At 36.6% G+C, this 20,909-nt stretch overlaps 2 protein-coding genes across 4 annotated transcripts in view; one reads left to right on the plus strand and one right to left on the minus strand.

The window, feature by feature from the left end:
* Positions 1–95: 95 nt before the first annotated feature.
* On the minus strand, positions 96–20,534 carry LOC133652448 (L-serine dehydratase/L-threonine deaminase-like). Of its 2 annotated transcripts, none has more exons than XM_062051214.1 (8): positions 20,327–20,534; positions 5,770–5,926; positions 5,648–5,687; positions 5,433–5,572; positions 2,742–2,833; positions 2,321–2,548; positions 2,135–2,259; positions 96–530 (listed from the first exon to the last, which is right to left on the minus strand). In XM_062051214.1, the coding sequence occupies exons 2-8, from the start codon at positions 5,920–5,922 to the stop codon at positions 337–339; spliced, it is 972 nt and encodes a 323-aa protein (XP_061907198.1). In that variant the 5' UTR covers positions 5,923–5,926; positions 20,327–20,534; the 3' UTR covers positions 96–336. The 2 variants fall into 2 exon arrangements, with proteins under 2 accessions (XP_061907198.1, XP_061907199.1); XM_062051215.1 differs by lacking the exon at positions 20,327–20,534 and adding an exon at positions 6,005–6,447.
* Positions 19,858–20,909, plus strand: part of LOC133652447 (tetratricopeptide repeat protein 28-like) — a 605,917-nt gene continuing 604,865 nt past the window's right edge. For both annotated transcript variants that reach the window (XM_062051209.1, XM_062051210.1), the window contains exon 1: positions 19,858–20,488. In XM_062051209.1, coding sequence (XP_061907193.1) covers positions 20,459–20,488 — 30 coding nt within the window. In that variant the 5' untranslated portion in view covers positions 19,858–20,458. The remainder of the gene's footprint in view (positions 20,489–20,909) is intronic.

A 20,909-nucleotide genomic window follows, 5' to 3' on the forward strand; every position in this document is an offset into this window, starting at 1 on the left:
ATGAATATAAAGGAAGCAATGTCCTTTTGGTAAAGTCTGTAAATGTTAATCGGATAAAAAAAAGAAGTTGCCATATTCATAAATACAGTTTATTATTTTTATAATACAGTACAAAAACAGGAAGTCAATTCACACAAGCAAAATTTCTATTTTTGTTTTTCTATTTCAGCTCACAATCAAGACAACAAAGAAAAGTACATTTTTACAGATCCACATCCTCAATTTCAGTCCTTCAACCTGTGTGCTCAGTAAGTCTGCCACTTTCTGGAATGATAGAGCACAAAGGAACATCTTTTGGGAGCGGATGATGAAGGAGATTTGAGCAAAAAGCTCCTGCTAGATGACGCCAAGCTGTTTCTTCAGCCTGTGGAGCTGCTCCATGCTGATGTTGTTGCCGCCACACACCACCACCACCACTGGACCCAGATGCCACTCCAGCTTGCCCTCGTCCTGCAGCCTTTTGATGATGTCACTGTAAATGGCGGCGAGGGCAGCGCCGCAGGCGGGCTCCACCAGGACCTTCTCATCGTCTGTGCATGGAGGACACACCCAGACAGGTCACTCTCACTTCCATTTTTTTTTTCACAAATTAATCTCACTTTTCAATTTGGATTGATCATGATTAATCCCAGGTTATTACACGCTTGAGTAATTCTCTTGAATTTGAAACAGCCCTTGTTTTTATAGTGCCGTGAAAGGATTATTTTCAAAATTAGATTAATCACACTTTTGCATTTGGATGAATCATAATAAAGCACAAGTTATTACTTGAATAATACAATGTATCTTTAAAAAAGACCCTTGTTTTTTTCTCAAATTTTATATTTTTAAAAATCACAATAATCACACTTTTGAATTTGGATTAATCATGATTAATCACAGGTTTTGCTTGTATTATTGAAATTGTTTTTTAGTGCTGTCAAATGATACATTTTTTAAATCAGATTAATCACACTTTTGAATTTAGATTCATGATGCTTAATCACAGGTTATTACCATACTCGTTTGTATAATATAAATAAACTTAAAAAGACCCTATTGTGCTCTCAAATGAGTCATTTTTAAAATCAGATTAATCCCACTTTTTATTTGAATTAATCATGATTATGCACAGGTTATTACTCAATTGTATAATTTAAATTATCTTAAAAAAGGCGCTTGTTTTTAGTGCTGTCAAATATCTTTTTTAAATTAGATTAATCACCATTATGAAATTGGATTATTTATGTTTAATTATGGATTATTACTCGCTGGTAAAATTTAAGTTAACTTAAAAAATACCTTTGTCTTTTAGTGCTGTCAAATGATTATTTTTTATATTATCGGATTAATCACAATTTGGAATTTGGAATAATCATGATTAATCACAGGTTATTACCGTATTTTTCGGACTATAAATCGCAGTTTTTTTCAGAATTTGGCCGGGGGTGCAATTTATACTCAGGAGCGACTTATGTGTGAAATTATTAACACATTACCGTAAAATATCAAATAATATTATTTAGCTCATTCACGTAAGAGACTAGACGTATAAGATTTCATGGGATTTAGCGATTATGAGTGACCGAGTGTTTGGTAAACGTATAGCATATTCTATATGTTATAGTTATTTGAATGACTCTTACCATAATATGTTACGTTAACATACCAGGCACATTCTCAGTTGGTTATTTATGCCTCATATAACGTACACTTATTCAGCCTGTTGTTCACTATTCTTTATTTATTTTAAATTGCCTTTCAAATGTCTATTCTTGGTGTTGGGTTTTATCAAATAAATTTCCCCAAAAAATGCGACTTATATATGTTTTTTTCCTTCTTTATTATGCATTTTCGGCCGGTGCGACTTATACTCCGAAAAATACGGTACTTGCTTTTATAATTTAAATGAACTTGAAAAAGACCCAAATATTTGGACGCAAATGCAATTTTATTCTCTGGATGTCATATAGGAACATTTTTAAATACAGGTATTTTACTTGAATGCACGTCATTTATTTGCTCCAACGTTTTTTATCATTAAATCCTATCAGGGTGTATTTTCAAGTGATTAAGGTAAGGTATTATTGCAATCATTGACTGGTCATTCTTTACAGCCTAAGTTTTTTTTTTAGTATATTTCGGTTGTACTCGCCTAAGAAGCGCTCCACTGCCTTCACGGCCTCCTGGTCTGTGATGACTTCTGAGAAGACGTTGTGCTCCTTAGTCAGTTTAAGAGTCTGAGCAGAGACCCTGGTCAGGCCCAGAGTGGTGGCAATACTGAAGGGTGACAAACAAAGTTGGAACCAAAAACTCAATGGAGATGATTTGGTCCAAATACCTGGTGATAGCTGGTAAAGTGACAAGCTCCCCGGCCTTCATGGCTGCATTGAGGCTGTGAGCTCCGATGGTTTCCATGGCGACGATGGGCACGTCAGCCCACCCGGCACGCCGCAGCCCCTCCACAACCCCGTTCAGCAGTCCTCCGCCTCCCACCGACAGCACCACGGCCCCCGGCTTCTCGCTCATGTCTTGTTCCAGCTCCTTCACCAGAGACGTGTGGCCTTCCCTGCAAACACACACACACACACACACACACACACACACACACACACACACACACACACACACACACACACACACACACACACACACACACACACACACACACACACACACACACACACACACACACACACCTTCACATTCAGTGACGAGTAATAACGAGGAAGCCAGATGCACAAGAGGAGGCAAAGACTCACCAGATGAGAGGGTCGTCAAAAGGCGATATGAATACCCAGCCAGGGTTGTTAGCCACCAGCTGCTGTCCGTACTCGATGCTTTCATTAAGAGCCTGAAAAAGTGCAATTATTTACCTACTTCTCTCTAGGGATGTGAATCTTACAACATTTCACGATTCGATTTAGAATTGATTCAACACGATTTTCGGTATGTATTATTTGGTGTAAATAAAAACTATGCGATTAATCGCAAAAAAAAATCCTGGCATTAATAATTTTTATACCCAGATTAATCACACAATTTATTTTGACCGCACACGCTGCTTTACCTTAACCACAGATGGTTACCTGAAAGGCGGTGCGGCTAAAACTGCTTTGAACAAATAAATGTGGTGCATTCAAGTAACACACCAAAAAAACGTTCCTAATGACGTTCTGACAAAAAAATGTGAAGTACTGAAGTATATTTATATAGCGCTTTTCTCTAGCGACTCAAAGCGCTTTTATATAGTGAAACCCATCATCCAAGTTACATTTAAACCAGTGTGGGTGGCACTGGGAGCAGGTGGGTAAAGTGTCTTGCCCAAGGACACAACAGCAGTGACTGGGATGGCGGAAGCGGGGATCGAACCTGCAACCCTCAAGTTGCTGGCACAGCCGCTGTACCAACCGAGCCACGCCGCCCCAAAAATCGGATGTGTGTCAAAATGTTGGACTATTTTTTTTTTAAGTTAATTAAAATTATGAAAGAGAGTAATCACCTGTGATTAATCATGAGTAGAGATGTCCGATAATGGCTTTTTTGCCGATATCCGATATTTTGATATTGTCCAACTCTTAATTACCCATTCCGATATCAACCGATACCGATATATACAGTCGTGGAATTAACACATTATTATGCCTAATTTTGTTGTGATGCCCCGCTGGATGCATTAAACAATGTAACAAGGTTTTCCAAAATAAATCAACTCAAGTTATGGAAAAAAAATGCCAACATGGCACTGCCATATTTATTATTGAAGTCACAAATTATAGCTCGGTTGGTAGAGCGGCTGTGCCAGCAACTTGAGGGTTGCAGGTTCGATCCCCGCTTCCGCCATCCTAGTCACTGCCGTTGTGTCCTTGGGCAAGACACTTTACCCACCTGCTCCCAGTGCCACCCACACTGGTTTAAATGTAACTTAGATATTGGGTTTCACTATGTAAAAGCGCTTTGAGTCACTAGAGAAAAGCGCTATATAAATATAATTCACTTCACTTCACTTCACTTCACAAAGTGCATTATTTTTTTTTAACATGCCTCAAAAGAGCAGCTTTGAATTTGGGACATACTCTCCCTGAGAGAGCATGAAAAGGTTGAGGGGGGGGGGGTGTATATTGTAGTGTCCCGGAAGAGTTAGTGCTGCAAGGGGTTCTGGGTATTTGTTCTGTTGTGTTTATGTTGTGTTACGGTGCGGATGTTCTTCCGAAATGTGTTTGTCATTCTTGTTTGGTGTGGGTTGACAGTGTGGCGCATATTTGTAACAGTGTTAAAGTTGTTTATACGGGCACCCTCAGTGTGACCTGTATGGCTGTTGACCAAGTATGCTTGCATTCACTTCTGTGTGTGAAAAGCCGTAGATATTATGTGATTGGGCCGGTACGCAAAGGCAGTGCCTTTAAAGCACGCCTCCAATATTGTTGTCTGGGTGGAAATCGGGAGAAATTTGGGAGAATGGTTGCCCCGGGAGATTTTTGGGAGGGGCACTGAAATTCGGGAGTGTCCCGGGAAAATCGGGAGGGTTGGCAAGCATGACTGGGAGACGCAACTGCTCTGTACTTCTCCCTACGTCCGTGTACCACTCCGTACAGCGGCGTTTTAAAAAGTCATACATTTTACTTATTGAAACCGATACCGATAATTTCAGATATTACATTTCAAAGCATTTATCGGCCGATAATATCGGCAGTCCGAAATTATCGGACATCTCTAATCAGGAGTAATCCAAATTCGAAAATGTGATTAATCTGATTTAAAAAATTAAAATTGACAGCACGACAGCACTCCTCTTGGCTGCTGACAAATGACGTGTACACGAGATGGCCTAAAAAACGTGTTCTTAAAAAAGGATTCTTAAAAAAAAAAAAAGTTCATTTAAAAAATCCGGTTTTGAATCGCGACTCACTACTACCGTATTTTTCGGATTATAAGTCGCAGTTTTTTTCATAGTTTGGCCAGGGGTGCGACTTATACTCAGGAGCGACTTATGTGTGAAATTATTAACACATTACCGTAAAATATCAAATATTATTTAGCTCATTCATGTAAGAGACTAGACGTATAAGATTTCATGGGATTTAGCGATTAGGAGTGACAGATTGTTTGGTAAACGTATAGCATGTTCTATATGTTATAGTTATTTAAATAATATGTTACGTTAACATACCAGGCACGTTCTCAGTTGGTTATTTATGCCTCATATAACGTACACTTATTCAGCCTGTTTTTCACTATTCTTTATTTATTTTAAATTGCCTTTCAAATGTCTATTCTTGGTGTTGGGTTTTATCAAATAAATTTCCCCAAAAAATGCGACTTATACTCCAGTGCGACTTTTTTATGTTTTTTTTCCTTCTTCATTATGCATTTTCGGCCGGTGAGACTTATACTCCGGAGCGACTTATACTCCGAAAAATACGGTATACTTCAATCATTCCTGATCAGCTGACCTTGCCATGAATGACCACGGTGGCGCCCTCGTCCCTCAGACGGTCCACTGTTGGGTTGGGGGTGACACTGGGGACCACGATGGTCGCAGGTACGCCCAGCTGGCGTGCCGAATAGGCTGCAGCCATTCCGGCGTTCCCTCCTAAGATAAAAACATATTGTTTTTCTTTAGTTTCAACACAGCAGCAGTGGGCTCTTATTTTGGAGTTGTGCTCACCTGAACAGCAGACGAACCTCTCGCACCCTCGCTCTGCCCACTAGAAATACACAGCAACATATCAAAGTCAATAATAACAATAGTGGACTTTCAGGCTGCTTACACAACACGGCGTGACTCACAGTTTTGCATAAGTGCCCAATGCCTCGTATCTTAAAGGAGCCTGTAGGCTGCGATGAATCCAGCTTGAGGTAGACAGAAGTTCCTGCCACTTTAGTCAATGCCAGGCTCTCCCTCACCGGAGTGGCCACATGAAGAGGCTGGTGGGTCTTCATATCACTGTGGACACGTCAGAAGATGCACTTTTTGCATGACATCAATTCAATAATCATTCCAATAATTCAATCTGGATCTTACCACAAGTGGCAGGATGCAGCTCCAAAATAATGTTATTTTTCCTCTGACAGGCACATCATTTATACCTGCCTGTGCTGTGGGCTTGGCAAAGGAGGCCCACTTGTTTACCAATCAGCATTTGGCATTCTGCTATCAGGCCACGCCCCCAGGGGCCTCCATGAAGAAGAATTATGTTTTTTTTCCCCTCCAAAACAAAAACAAACCATTGATAGTTTCCTGTGTTTTGTTAAGTTTTAATGTGGTTTTAGACTAAAAATTGAAAAAATATATTTTTTCCAGACATGTTTAGTTTACCTTTAATCATTTAATAATGTGAGCTGCAAAACAGAAATATTTGGATTTATACTATAGTGCAGTGGTTCTCAAATGGGGGTACTCGTACCCCTGGGGGTACTTGAAGGTATGCCAAGGTGTACGTCAGATTTGTTTTAATTGTCTGTCAAAAAGAACTGTGAAAAGAAATGCAACAATGCAATATTCAGTGTTGACAGCTAGATTTTTTGTGGACATGTTCCATAAATATTGATGTTAAAGATTTCTTTTTTTGTGAAGAAATTTTTAGAATTAAGTTCATGAATCCAGATGGATCTCTATTACAATCCCCAAAGAGGGCACTTTAAGTTGATGATTACTTCTATGTGTAGAAATCTTTATTTATAATTGAATCACTTGTTTATTTTTCAACAAGTTTATAGTTATTTTTATATCTTTTTTTCCAAATAGTTCAAGAAAGACCACAACAAATGAGCAATATTTTGCACTGTTATACAATTTAATAAATCAGAAACTGATGACATAGTGCTGTATTTTACTTCTTTAACTCTTTTTTTCAACCAAAAATGCTTTGCTCTGATTAGGGGGTACTTGAATTAAAAAAATGTTCACAGGGGGTACTTCACTGAAAAAAGGTTGAGAACCACTGCTATAGTGTTTAGTTGGCGCCCCTGACAGTTTTACACACTGTGCCCTGCGTGATAGTCTAAAGCTCCTCTAAAGGAGCTGCACGCACGGCTGCCATTACCAAAAGAGTCTACACTATTTTAGCTCCCATTCTCCGCTACCAAAAGGAGTGCAGGAAGGCCCAAGTGCAGCGTCAAACCTGAAAGATCTAGTCGGCCAGCGGCTGTCTACTGCAGCCTCTGGATCACTGCGCTAACGTCTATTAAAAGACAGCCAGAAGGCACTAATAATGTATATGACATTTCCAAGCGGGTTCATTATGCACAGGCTCGTTCTGCTTTCTTCAGCAGTTTACATGTAAACATTGCTGGCTACTCTTTAAAAAGGGATGCAATGATGTAACACAATATGGAGATTCAATTGCTTTGTAATGCAACCGGGCGTTTCTAATATTAACCCCCTAATGCATGAATAAGTTATCTGAAAGAAAAACACCTCTCTTTTGTGACGCATATCAGTCATTTTTAAGAGCTATAAACATGCTCGGAACACGTTCAACTCTGTTTATGTGCACAATCAAACCCTGGTAATACTGAAGACCGACATGGGGCCACAAAAAGCCGACAGCATTTATAATAATAACAGTAATACATCCCAGAAAACTATACAACCACAATACATGCTCCTACAATAGTCATTGGCTGCTGTTAGTTTTGTTTTAGTGAGCTTTGTTGCAGCATTATTTTGACACGAGGACCATTACAATTAACAAACACCAACACTTAAAGGGGAATAGCTTTTATTTGGGAATTTTGCCTATCATTCACAATCCTTATGTGAGACAAGAACACATAAAGTTAAAGTACCAGTGATAGTCACACACACACACACACACACACACACACACACACACACACACACACACACACACACACACACACACACACACACACACACACACACACACACACACACACACACACACACACACACACACACACACACACACTAGGTGTGCTGAAATTACCCTCTGCATTTGACCCATCCCCTTGTTCCACCCCCTGGGAGCAGCATTGTTAATCATAAATAAACATTAGAAAAAGTCAGCTAACAATGGAGTCAATGAGAGTTGCCAATTGTTTGGATTTACATGACGTCACATCCAGCTCACGTCCGGCTCATTGAATATGCGTGGTGGTCAAGCCAGCGTCTGTTCTAAATGGGTACAAGACGCCATTCGAAGAAAAATGCCCTTATGCTGGCGTTGTTTTCGGCTGTACGAGCCCGTTCAAATCGCAAAAAGGATTAAGGCTTCTTCAGGGTTCTTCGAGAGATAATCAAGAAGAGGAGACGAGTGCAAGACTTTACAAAAGATGACGACAAAAGTGGCACGCACTCCAGTACAAGGGAGCAAGGTCGAAGCACAAGTTTGCAATGACCACTGTGTTAGGTTTATTTGATATATTTTTATTATACTTGACTCGTTTAGTATTTCCCATTGAAGTATTATATTGATATTGTTTGTATTTGAATTTTTAACAATCAGAAACCTGAAAGTCAGAGTCAATGATACTTTGTCAAGAAAGGTACTTCTACGTCTCCCCTCTTGTTTATTTTGTACACAAATGTGTGAAAGTACATATGATAACAAGACAAAAATCCAATATGGTGATCATTTAATAATTGTTAGTTTATTAAATGGATATGTAGTCACGGATGGTAGTCGTCGCTGTTTGTTTACATGCACGCGTCCTCGCAAGACGCAAAGTTGAATCATGACATACAACCTTACCCGAGCAAAAACGATGCATATTTATCCGGGAGAGTCTTGATACCGATTTCCTTGACCCAGTGACACACAAAGAAGTTGTAGACCTCCGTGCTTTTCCAAGTTTGAATTTGCTTTGTCGTGTAGAATGACATTGAAGCAAAAGAAAGTTTGACATGTCTGGGAACTCCACCGACAGATAATCCTTCATATCATTTGACAAATTTTTTTTGCGTACCTCTTGCGTACTCAGTTTGTGTGCTGCTTGCTACACAACAGCCCTCTTGGCTTGGTTGACCACCACTGTTTTTCACTTCCGGGATAAGCCACGTGACAGAATAGAAGCAATAAAAACATCCTAAAAACCTCCATCATCGTTTTAATTACACGCTGTAAGTATATACTGTATGTAATGTAGCAAGAGGTACATTCATAATAACATAATACTGGCGTATACTGAACAAAAATATAAACGCAACACTTTTGTTTTTGCTCCCATTTTTCATGAGTTGAACTCAAAGATTTTAACTATATACACAAAAACCCATTCCTATGTTCCTAGATCTGACAAATGGGAGCAAAAACAAAACTATTGCATTTACATTTTTGTTCAGTGTATGTTGGTCATTTTAAGCATACGGCGGTGTATTAATTTCACAGACATATCAGAACGCTTCAACAACAACAAACCCACTACTCACGACAGACTTCATGAGAGACAACAAAGACTACTTTGAGACAAATGATGATCCAGAACCTTGACTTTTTTAACCTGAATATAAGAAAGATGATCTACAAGTTTTAAAAGCTTTGTGCTAAACAGATGAAAATTTAGTGAAACACTAAGCATTTTGCAGCAGTATTGCTAAATGCTAAACAAGAAATACAAACTACAAACATAATAAAATCCCTTACTGTACAATGTCAGCTCTCACTAGAATGCTGACCGGTGGGATGTTCATAACATCCCGTTTGGATGAATAATTCAACATAATCATCACAAACGGTTAAAAAAAAAGGTTGCCGCAAACAAGCGTGTTTTCGTGTTTTTCTTGCCATCTCCAGATGTAAGTTAAATGGCAAAGTTGACCAACGTCTCGGTTTATGGCTACAATCTTCTACTATACGAGGGAGAGGCATGATTTATAATCTACAAATAACTTTTAGCAATTTACCGGCTCGTTAGCTCTCTGTGATCAATGCGCCGCTAAAAATAAATCGTCTGCGTTAGTGCTTATACTAACAATATTGCTAATACTTTATAATATTTAGGTCACGAGATGTAAATGAAATATTGTTGGCAGTTTTTGGATGAGGGTTTTGTGGGCGGAATAGAGGAGCTCCCATTGACTCCACTCTTAGCTTAATTTTGCTAACGTTTATTTACAATTTACAATGTATATAAAAAAAGAAAAACATATGTGTTTTTGTCTTACATTGGGATTGTGAATGATAGGCAAATCTCCCCCCAAAAATGAAGTTCCCCTTTAACAAAGAGAAAACATTGGTGAGGCTCTGGATATAGGTGCTAATACAGGATCATACACTGTTGGTCAATCTCAATTAACCAGAAAATAGCCAGCTAACTAACAAACACATGCTACAATGTTTTTGTTTTCAACGTCACACAGTGTACATAAATACAGAGGGCCTGATCTACTAAGATCCAAATACCACGCACTAAACAGCGTGTAAAAAAACAATACAATTGTGTGTACTTTTAGTGGGCGTGTTGCGTGTGATCTACAAAAACTGTGTGTACCTGTACAATTGATAATTGGTGCATACCGCCTTATTTAAATTTGTTTTTTGCGTGTACTATGCAGCTTTCAAAACACTCATTTACTGCACATTAACTGTTGCATTTTGCTATGTTCTAAAACATGCAGGAGACAAGTACTACTTTTTATGGCCATTTTAGAAGCAGTCCTGCAGGGAATCTACAATGGAACCCATTTTTAGCCCGCTGAAAATGCGCCCAGTGAGAGGCTGACACTACCTGTGAGCATACGTCGGAATGTTCCAGACGCAAGAAAACACGTATTTCAAGAAGTTTTTTTTCGCCCTATAGGAGATGTGTTAATAATACTTCTTATATGAAAAGACAAACATTATTACAAAAAAAAACGCCAGCAGACACCAAAACGCATCAATTTAATTTGTTTTAATCAGCTCTAAGTCATTCAGCAGCTATAAAACTATAAAATGATATTGCTGAATAGACAATATGTCTAATATTTTTTTCTTTTTGACAGTCCAAATATGTTGACAAGCATAAGTAAGATAGAGCTGCAACACAATCACTTCCTTTCTAGATGTAGTAGATAAAGACGCAAAACAGCTCCTGCAGTACAGTTTTAGTCTTGATAAATCACACTGTGTGTGCAAAAAAAATTATATTATTAATTATAATTTTCAATTCCCAGTATTGTGGTCATAATCAGTACATGTTTTGCATATGCAGGTAAACCCACATTTCTGTCATTGGACTAAAGAGTTAAACTGCTAAACAAAACATTAATGATATCAAAGGATAAGAAAGCCCTCAAGTTATAGCTTTGATTTATTTCAGACCATCCCTGTTTGATGCATTATTATTTCACTCATTGGTCTGTTATTAAATTTAACCTTATCTGGTTGTATCGCAATTTTTTAAAGTTCATATGTAAGCTTCTCATCCCGATTTTTTTTTGTAAAATATTGTGTTCGAAGTGTTTTTTGCTTGTTTGTACGTTCAATTGATACAAAAAAACAACAACTTCTGCAATGGTTTATGCCGCAGCGCCCCCAGGTGGTACAATACTACTACAACATGCAGCGGGAGAGCAGCTCCCCCAAATGTGTTAATATCTGATTTAAAAAAAAAAAGTAATCCAGCGTTTTTGAGTTGAGTTGAGTTTGTGTTTATTTGGAACATGCATGCATACAACATGATATATCACAATTTCCAGTTTCTCTATTCAACATGCTCGAAAAGGAGTAGGAAGAAGCAGAGCCTATTTAATCCTACCCCTTTTTCCTTTACAAAGCAGTTGCTAAAACTTTGGTTCACTTCCTGTTTTCAATTTATTCACAATATACTCCATAAGTAATAACATTAAAAATAAATAATTAATAATTAGTGAAGTAAGTTATATTTCATATGGTGATATAAACAAGATTACCTAGAAAATGAATTAATGGATGAAATAAATTCAGAATGTTTACCATGGTTCTTCTTCTTTGTACTTCGTAAACACTTTAAGTATGAAGAGTTTCTTGAATTTGATCATATTAGTACATTATGTGATTTGTTTGCTTAATCCATTCCATAATTTAATTCCACATACTGATATACTGAAGGTGTTAAGTGTTGTACGTGCGTACAAATGTTTTAAATTACATTTTTCTCTAAGATTATATTTCTCCTCTTTTGTTGATAAGAATTGTTGTATATTCTTGGGTAGCAGGTTATAGTTTGCTTTGTGTATTATTTTTGCTGTTTGCAAATTCACTATGTCATGGAATTTCAGTATTATTGATTCAACTAATAAAGGGTTTGAATGTTCTCTATATCCAACATTATGTATTAATTCTAACTGGTCTTTTTTGTAACACGGTTAATGAATGAAGTGTACTTTTGTAGTTATTTCCCCATATTTCTGCACAATAACTAAAAAAAATAATAAACACTGATGTGGGCATACCAACACTTCAGGTGGATAAAGGTTATGATACCATAGAGCGAAATCCCAACTCCATGTTCCTCAGTAATGTGACACAGGAGGAAATAGTTACAATCGTGAAAAAATGTAAATCTAAGACTTCAACTGATTGTAACGGAATTGATATGGAAACGATAAAAAAGGTTATAGAAGAGATCTCAGGACCATTAATGTATATTAGTAACCTATCATTTCAAACAGGTACTTTTCCAAACAAAATGAAAATAGCTAAAGTTGCACCAATTTATAAGACTGGAGACAAACATCAATTTACAAATTATAGACCTGTTTCTTTAGTTCCACAATTTTCTAAAATCATTGAAAAACTGTTCAATAACAGATTAGAGAGTTTCATAAATAAAAATAGAATACTCGAAGAAAACCAATATGGATACAGAGCTAATGTTTCAACTTCAATGGCTTTAATTGAAATTACAGAAGAAATTACCAATGCAATAGATAGTAAAAAATGTGCAGCAGCAGTGTTCATGGATCTAACTAAAGCATTTGACACTATTAATCACAATTATTTAATCAAAAAACTAGAACGATATGGCATCAGAGGGTTAGTCTTAAACTGGATAAGAAGTTATCTAACGAACAGGAAACAATACGTGAAGCTAGGCGAACACACGTTTACAACGCTAAATATATCCTGTGGTGTACCTCAGGGATCAATACTAGGACCTAAATTATTCAATCTCTATATAAATGACATTTGTAAAGTTACAAACGATTTAAAGTTAGTACTATTTGCGGATGGTACAACAGTGTTTTGTTCAGGAGAGAACACACAGAAGTTAATACAAATAATAACAGAAGAAATTAACAAACTAAAAAGATGGTTTGACAAAAACAGACTATCGTTGAATCTCAGTAAAACTAAAATAATGCTATTTGGTAACAGTAGAAGAGAAAGTCAAACACAAATACAAATAGACGGAAAAGAAATTGAAAGAGTAAATGAAACCACATTTCTAGGTATAATGATTGATGATAAATTGAACTGGAAATCTCACGTAAAAAATATACAACATAAAGTTGCAAGAAACATGTCAATAATAAATAAAGCAAAACATGTTCTAGACAAAAAATCACTTCATATTCTCTACTGCTCACTAGTGTTACCATATCTGAGTTACTGTGTAGAAATATGGGGAAATAACTACAAAAGTACACTTCATTCATTAACGGTGTTACAAAAAAGATCAGTTAGAATAATACATAATGTTGGAAATAGAGAACATACAAATCCTTTATTTATTGAATCAAAGATACTGAAATTCCACGACATAGTGAATTTGCAAACAGCTAAAATTATACACAAAGCAAACTATAACCTGCTACCCAAGAATATACAACAATTCTTCTAAAAAAAAAGAGGAGAAATATAATCTTAGAGAAAAATGTAATTTAAAACATTTGTACGCACGTACAACACTTAAGACCTTCAGTATATCAGTATGTGGAATTAAATGATGGAATGGATTAAGCAAAGCAATCAAACAATGTACTAATATGATCCACTTCAAGAAACTCTTCAAACTTAAAGTGTTTACAAAGTACAAAGACGAAGAATAATGATAAACATTCTGAATTTATTTAATTCATCCATTCTTTCACTCTCAAAATAATCTTACTTATCTCATCATATGAAATGTAACTTACTTCACCAATTATTATTTATCTATTTATTTTTATTGTGATTACTTATGGAGTACATTGTGAATAAATTGAGAACAGGAAGTGAACAAAAAAGTTTAGCAACTGTTATGTAAAAGAAAAGGGGTAGGATTAAATAAGCTATGCTTCTTCCTACTCCTTTTCGAACATGTTGAAAAGAGAAACTGGAAATTGTGATGTATCATGTTGTATGCTTGCATGTTCGAAATAAACTCAAACTCAAACTCAAACTCAAGGCAGATCGACAGTATCGATACCAAGGGTAGCATCAGTATGGGATTGATACAAGCTTAATGATATCGATATTTATCCAATTATTTTTTATATTTATTTGTACAAATATCTTATTTGTTGTTGTGTTGTTCATATCATTGCATTATTGATTGTAGGATATTGTTTACAAACTCAGAATAAGTGACCGGATAAAAGGAGGGATTTGGGAGAAAAAGAAATTGGAATATAATTATCTATATTGTCACAATACACATGAACAATGAGATTGAAGCAGCTCCTTTTACAGTGCAAACGTGCTTATAGACTAGTGATTCTCAAACTACTCCATCCAGTCGTAGACTAAATTATCACCTAATTCAATATTGTAATGTAATGTAATTCATCATTTAAGTACAGTGTTTTATTTTCCGAAATACAAACACAGTGTTACTGTTCAAACTGTGTATAATGTTACAGTGGCCAAAAATAATGTTTCTATGCGTTAAATAAAATATCTTCCTTGTTTTTAATGAATACTTAGGCCTACCACGCTACTCTGTTTTACTGTTTAATTGCCAGCAACTTGAGGGTTCCAGCTTTGTTCCAGGTTCCATCCGAGTCACGTTCGTTGTGTTCTTGGTCAAGATACTTCCCCCTTGCTCCTGATGTGTCATGGTTAGCGCCTTGCATAAAGTTAAAGTTAAAAGTTAAAGTCCCAATGATCCTCACACGCACACATACACACACACACACACACACACACACACACACGCACACACACACACACACACACACTGAGTGTGGTGAAATGTGTCCTCTGCATTTGACCCACCCCCATGTTCACCCTCTGGGAGGTGAGGGGAGTAGTGAGCTGCAGCGTGCGCCACGCTTGGGAATCATTTGTTGATTGCATGGCAGTTCCCGCCATCAGTGTGTGAATGTGTGTGTGAATGTGTGTATGAATGTGGAAATAGTGTCAAAGCGCTTGGAGCACCTTGAAGGTAGAAAAGCACTATACAAATATAATCCATTTACCGTAGTGGTACTTGGAGATGCCAAGTGTTTTCTGAAGTAATACTTGGTGACAAAAGTTTTAGAACCACTGAACAAGAATACAGAGATATAAAAAGTATTGAAAATAGTATGTAAAAAATGACAGCCAAAAGTAGTTTTTGCTTGTTATTTTGTATTATTGACTTTGTCTTGCTCAATTGTATGTCATAAAATGACAAGTCTAAGAGAGTTGTGCTATTATTCAGTTTATGTTAGAATACATGAAATGTTATTTTTTATTTTTAAACCTTTGAACGCCTTTTGATGAAATTATGTCACAGTTGTCAAATAGTGTACATTTGCATAACGAGTTATTTTACTGTGACATTATCTGATCAAAGGACCTCAAAAAGTGTCAAATAAAAAACATTACATATTTGATAAGTTTTGTTTAGGACTGGAGTTGATTTGTCTGTACCTCATACAAGATTAAAAAGTGAAGGTGGCCCTAAAAGTTGGAATACAGTTCTTTATGAGCTGAGAGCTGCCCCATATGTTGACATTTTTAAAAGGCCATTAAAACACATTTGTAAAGTGTGAATTCCTGTAATATTACATTTTAATTATTTCATATATAATTTTTACTATCATATTTATTATTTTGCAAAAATGTATGTTGCCTCATGCTGTACCATGTATGCTTGTTTTGATTGTACTATTTGTATTTTAACCATGTGAAGCACTTAGTGAGCTCTCTTAATTAGAATAATACATCATGTTGGATATTGAGAACATACAAACCCTTTATTTATTGAATCGAAAATACTGAAATTCCACGACATAGTGAATTTGCAAACAGCTACAATTATACACAAAACACACTATAATCTGCTACCCAAGAATATACAACAATTCTTCTCAACAAGAGAAGAAATATAATCTTAGAATTTTTTTTAATCTAAAACATTTGTACGCACGTACAACACTTAAGACCTTCAGTATATCAGTATGTGGAGTTAAATTATGGAATGGATTAAGCAAATAAATCAAACAATGTACTAATATGATCCACTTCAAGAAACTCTTCAAACTTAAAGTGTTTACAAAGTACAAAGAAGAAGAACCATGATAAACATTCTGAAAATGGATTGGACTCTCACTATTATGTTAGATCCACTATGGACTGGACTTTCACAATATTATGCTAGACCAGGGGTCGGCAACCCGCGGCTCCGGAGCCGCATGCGGCTCCTTGACCACTCTGATGCGGCTCAGCTACATACATGCCGACCCCCCCGATTTTCCCAGGAGATTTATGGATCTCAGTGTCCCTCATAGATTACTCCCAGGGAAAAAATAATCCTATTTACACTCTAATTACTAAATAAAGGGCGTGCCCTAATTGTACTGCAGTAATTGTCCTCTATAGCATTTACATACAGCGTGCCAGTCCAGCCACATGTTGCATGTTGTTATTACTTGCACACACAGGAGACAGCAAAGCATACTTAGTCATCAGCCACACAGCTTACACTGACGGTAGCCGTATCAAACAACTTTAACATTGTTACGTTACAAATATGCGCCACACTGTGAACCCACACCAAAAAAGAATGAAAAACACATTTCTGGAGAACATCCCACCGTAACACAACATAAACACAACACAACCATTACCCAGAATCCTATGCAGCCCTAACTCTTCCGGTCTACATTATACACCCCCGCTACCACCAAATCCCCCCACACATCACCCCCCCCGCCCCCCCCTTTCCGTGCGTTGGTTGAGCGGAAGAGTTAGGGCTGCATGGGATTCTGGGTATTGGTACCGTCAGTGTAAGATGTGTGGCTGCTGAGTTAGTACGCCTTGCTGTCACTTACGTGAGCAAGCTGAAACTGCATTCTACGTGTGGTCGAGCAGGTACACTGTTAGGGCAGACTGTAGAGGGCGCCAAATGCAGTGTCATCACGCTTTGATATTCGGGAGTCTCCCGGGAAAAATGAGAGGGTTGGCAAGTATGACGCTATCAAGCGCCATTCATTCAAAACTCGCGGGCTGCACTAACATCAAATTTCCACATTAAAGTGCGTGCCGCTGCGTGTGTAGGAGACCCCTAGTTAACATAGCACAAAGCGTTTAAGCTTTGTATGCGGTGTTTTTCATTTTAAATTTAAAATTTTTTTTTGTGGCTCCCATTACTTTCTTTAATTTGTGAAACTTGCCAAAATGGCTCTTTGAGTGGTAAAGGTTGCCGACCCCTGTGCTAGACCCACTCGACGTCCATTGCATCCGGTCTCCCCTAGAGGGGGGGCGTGGGGGGGTCACCCACATCTGTGTTCCTCTGCAAGGTTTCTCATAGTCATTCATATTGACATCCCACTGGGTTGTGAGTTTTTCCTTGCCCTTATGTGGACTCTGAACCGAGGATGTCGTTGTGGCTTGTGCAGCCCTTTGAGACACTTGTGATTTAGGGCTATATAAATAAACATTGATTGATTGAATTTGTTTCATCCATCCATTAATTTTCAAGATAATCTTACTTATCTCACCATATGAAATATAACTTGCTTCACTAATTATCTATTCATTTTTATTGTTATTACTTATGGGGGTATATTGTGAATAAATTGAGAACAGGAAGTGAACAAAAGTTTTAGCAACGGCTAAGTAAAGGAAAAGGGGTAGGATTAAATAAGCTTCGCTTCTTCTTACTCCTTTTCGAACACGTTGAATAGAGAAACTGGAAATTGTAATGTATCATGTTGTATGCATGCATGTTCCAAATAAACCATACTTGCCAACCCTCACGAATTTTCTGGGAGACTCACGAATTTCAGTGCCTCTCCCGAAAATCCCCCGGGACAACCATTCTCCCGAATTTCTCCCAATTTCCAGCCGGACAACAAGGCTGGAAATTATAACATCTATGGCTTTTGGAGAGTGCACAACTGCGCACACAACAAGAAGGAGACAAAGCAGAAGAACGAAGAAGAGACAGTAATGGCGACGACGAGTAAGAAGAAGAAGTACGCTTGCAAGTCATCAGAGAGGGTGTTGAGCATGGTTAGAAAGATAGTGACAGAGAATAGAACGAGGATGGACAATTCAACCCTAAACTCACTCCTTTCCTGGAAATTACATTTCATTCACATATGCTGCCCATACCTATGCTCCTTCAAGGGCTGTGCTATTGGCTGCAAAGCATTGCACTTTCAAATACAACAATGAGTAGAGGAGTGTTATGTGTGTGTATATGTGTAGATAAATGAAGGCTGAAATTAAAGTATTTCTTTTTTATATATAATATATAATATATATATATATATATATATATATATATATATATATATATATATATATATATATATATATATATATATATATATATATATATATATATATATATATATATATATATATTACGGCTGTGAATATTTGGGTGTCCCACGATTCGATTCAATATCGATTCTTGGGGTCACGATTCGATTCAAAATCGATGTTTTTTCAATTCAACACGATTCTCAATTCAAAAACGATTTTTTTCCCGATTCAAAACTATTCTCTATTCATTCAATACATAGCATTTCAGCAGGATCTACCCCAGTCTGCTGACATGCAGGCAGAGTAGTAGATTTTTGTAAAAAGCTTTTATAATTGTAAAGGACAATGTTTTATCAACTGATTGCAATAATGTAAATTAGTTTTAACTATTAAATGAACCAAAAATATGACTTATTTTATCTTTGTGAAAATATTGGACACAGTGTGTTGTCAAGCTTATGAGATGCGATGCAAGTGTAAGCCACTGTGACACTATTGTTCTTTTTTTTTATTTTTTATAAATGTCTAATGATAATGTCAATGAGGGATTTTTAATCACTGCTATGTTGAAATTGTAACTAATATTGATACTGTTGTTGATAATATTCATTTTTGTTTCACTACTTTTGTATTGTCCTGTGTCATGTTTGTGTCTCCTCTCAATTGCTCTGTTTATTGCAGTTCTGAGTGTTGCTGGGTCGGGTTTGGTTTAGGAATTGGATTGCATTGTTATGGTATTGCTGTGTATTGTTTTGTTGGATTGATTAATTAAAAAAAATAAAAATAAAAACAAAAAATATATAAAAAAATAATCGATTAAAAAAAAAAGAGAATCGATTCTGAATCGCACAACGTGAGAATCGCGATTCGAATTTGAATCGATTTTTTCCCACACCCTTAATATATATATATATATATATATATATATATATATATATATATATATATATATATATATATATATATATATATAGTTAGAATTCACTGAAAGTCAAGTATTTATTTTATTTATATACACATATGTATGTATATATATATATACACACACATATACACATTATATATATATATATATATATATATATATATATATATATATATATATATATATATATATATATATATATATATATATATATATATATATATATATATATATATATATTAAATACTTGAATTTCAGTGAATTCTAGCTATAAATATACTATACTCCTCCCCCTTAACCCCGCCCCCGCCCACCTCAACCCCCCCAATCTCCCGAATTCGGAGGTTTCAAGGTTGGCAAGTATGAAATACTCAAGTCTTTGTGAGACAAAATTTACGATTTACTTACTTCATTGAGGAATTTGAGCAAAATGGTAAAAAAAACATTTTAATTTTAAAACGTAAAGCCTTTTATGTCCTGTTTGGCTTTTGAAGATAATTTCCCCAGATGATAAATGGAGATCAATACCAATAGCATCATCTCCAGTGTCATCCTCCTCTTTGACCTTCAACCCTGCAATGGCGCCGTTGGTTTGAAATGAACAAAAACAGGAACGGTTTTAAAAATGTATTAAAAGTATTAATGGATAAATCAGTTTACACGCGTGTGTTTATGTCGTGAGTGAAGCTGCCACCTCACAGCCTTCACAAGTCGTCCTCGAAGGCAACAGCAGGAAAAGAAAAAGAAAAAAAGGAAAAGATTTGACAACATGGCGCACTTTGGTTGAGAGAACTTTCTCCTGAGCAACACTTACTCTCTCTTCACTTCGTGGACTCTTTCACTCTTTTTTTCTCCTCTCCACGGGACCTTTCAACGGAACGTTGTTTTTAAATAAACACCGAGGAGGAGTGTGATGGGATGAGAAGAGCGCAGCGGCGAAGGCAGGATGGAGAAACAAGCGACGCGGAAAGAAAAGGTAAATGTATTAAAAAGGAGACTAATGGCTGCCATCATTGTGCTTAACGTTTTCACGCGCCCCCTGCACCGGAAATGAACAACAAACCTCGTCAAAGTCCAATTATTTGACGCTCATTCCCCCGTCAAGCGTGTGGTCAAATCCTTTAATGTTATGCATTTACACTCAGTAGCCAACATTAATGTGAGTTTAGATGCAGCAGTTGAGTCAAAATACGGTAAAGTAGAGTTTTAATAATGTTTGGCTTTTGTGTATAATCAGTACACGTGTGAATGCAATTCAAATAACAGGGTGTTGTGGATGGGCAGTAAGGACTGTATTATTATTATTATTATTTTTACATTGATTGATTGATTGATTGAAACTGTTATTAGTAGATTGCACAGTACAGTACATATTCCTTACAATTGACCACTAAATG

The sequence above is a fragment of the Entelurus aequoreus genome, linkage group LG06, assembly GCF_033978785.1.
Source record: "Entelurus aequoreus isolate RoL-2023_Sb linkage group LG06, RoL_Eaeq_v1.1, whole genome shotgun sequence".
Taxonomy (NCBI): Eukaryota; Metazoa; Chordata; class Actinopteri; order Syngnathiformes; family Syngnathidae; genus Entelurus; species Entelurus aequoreus.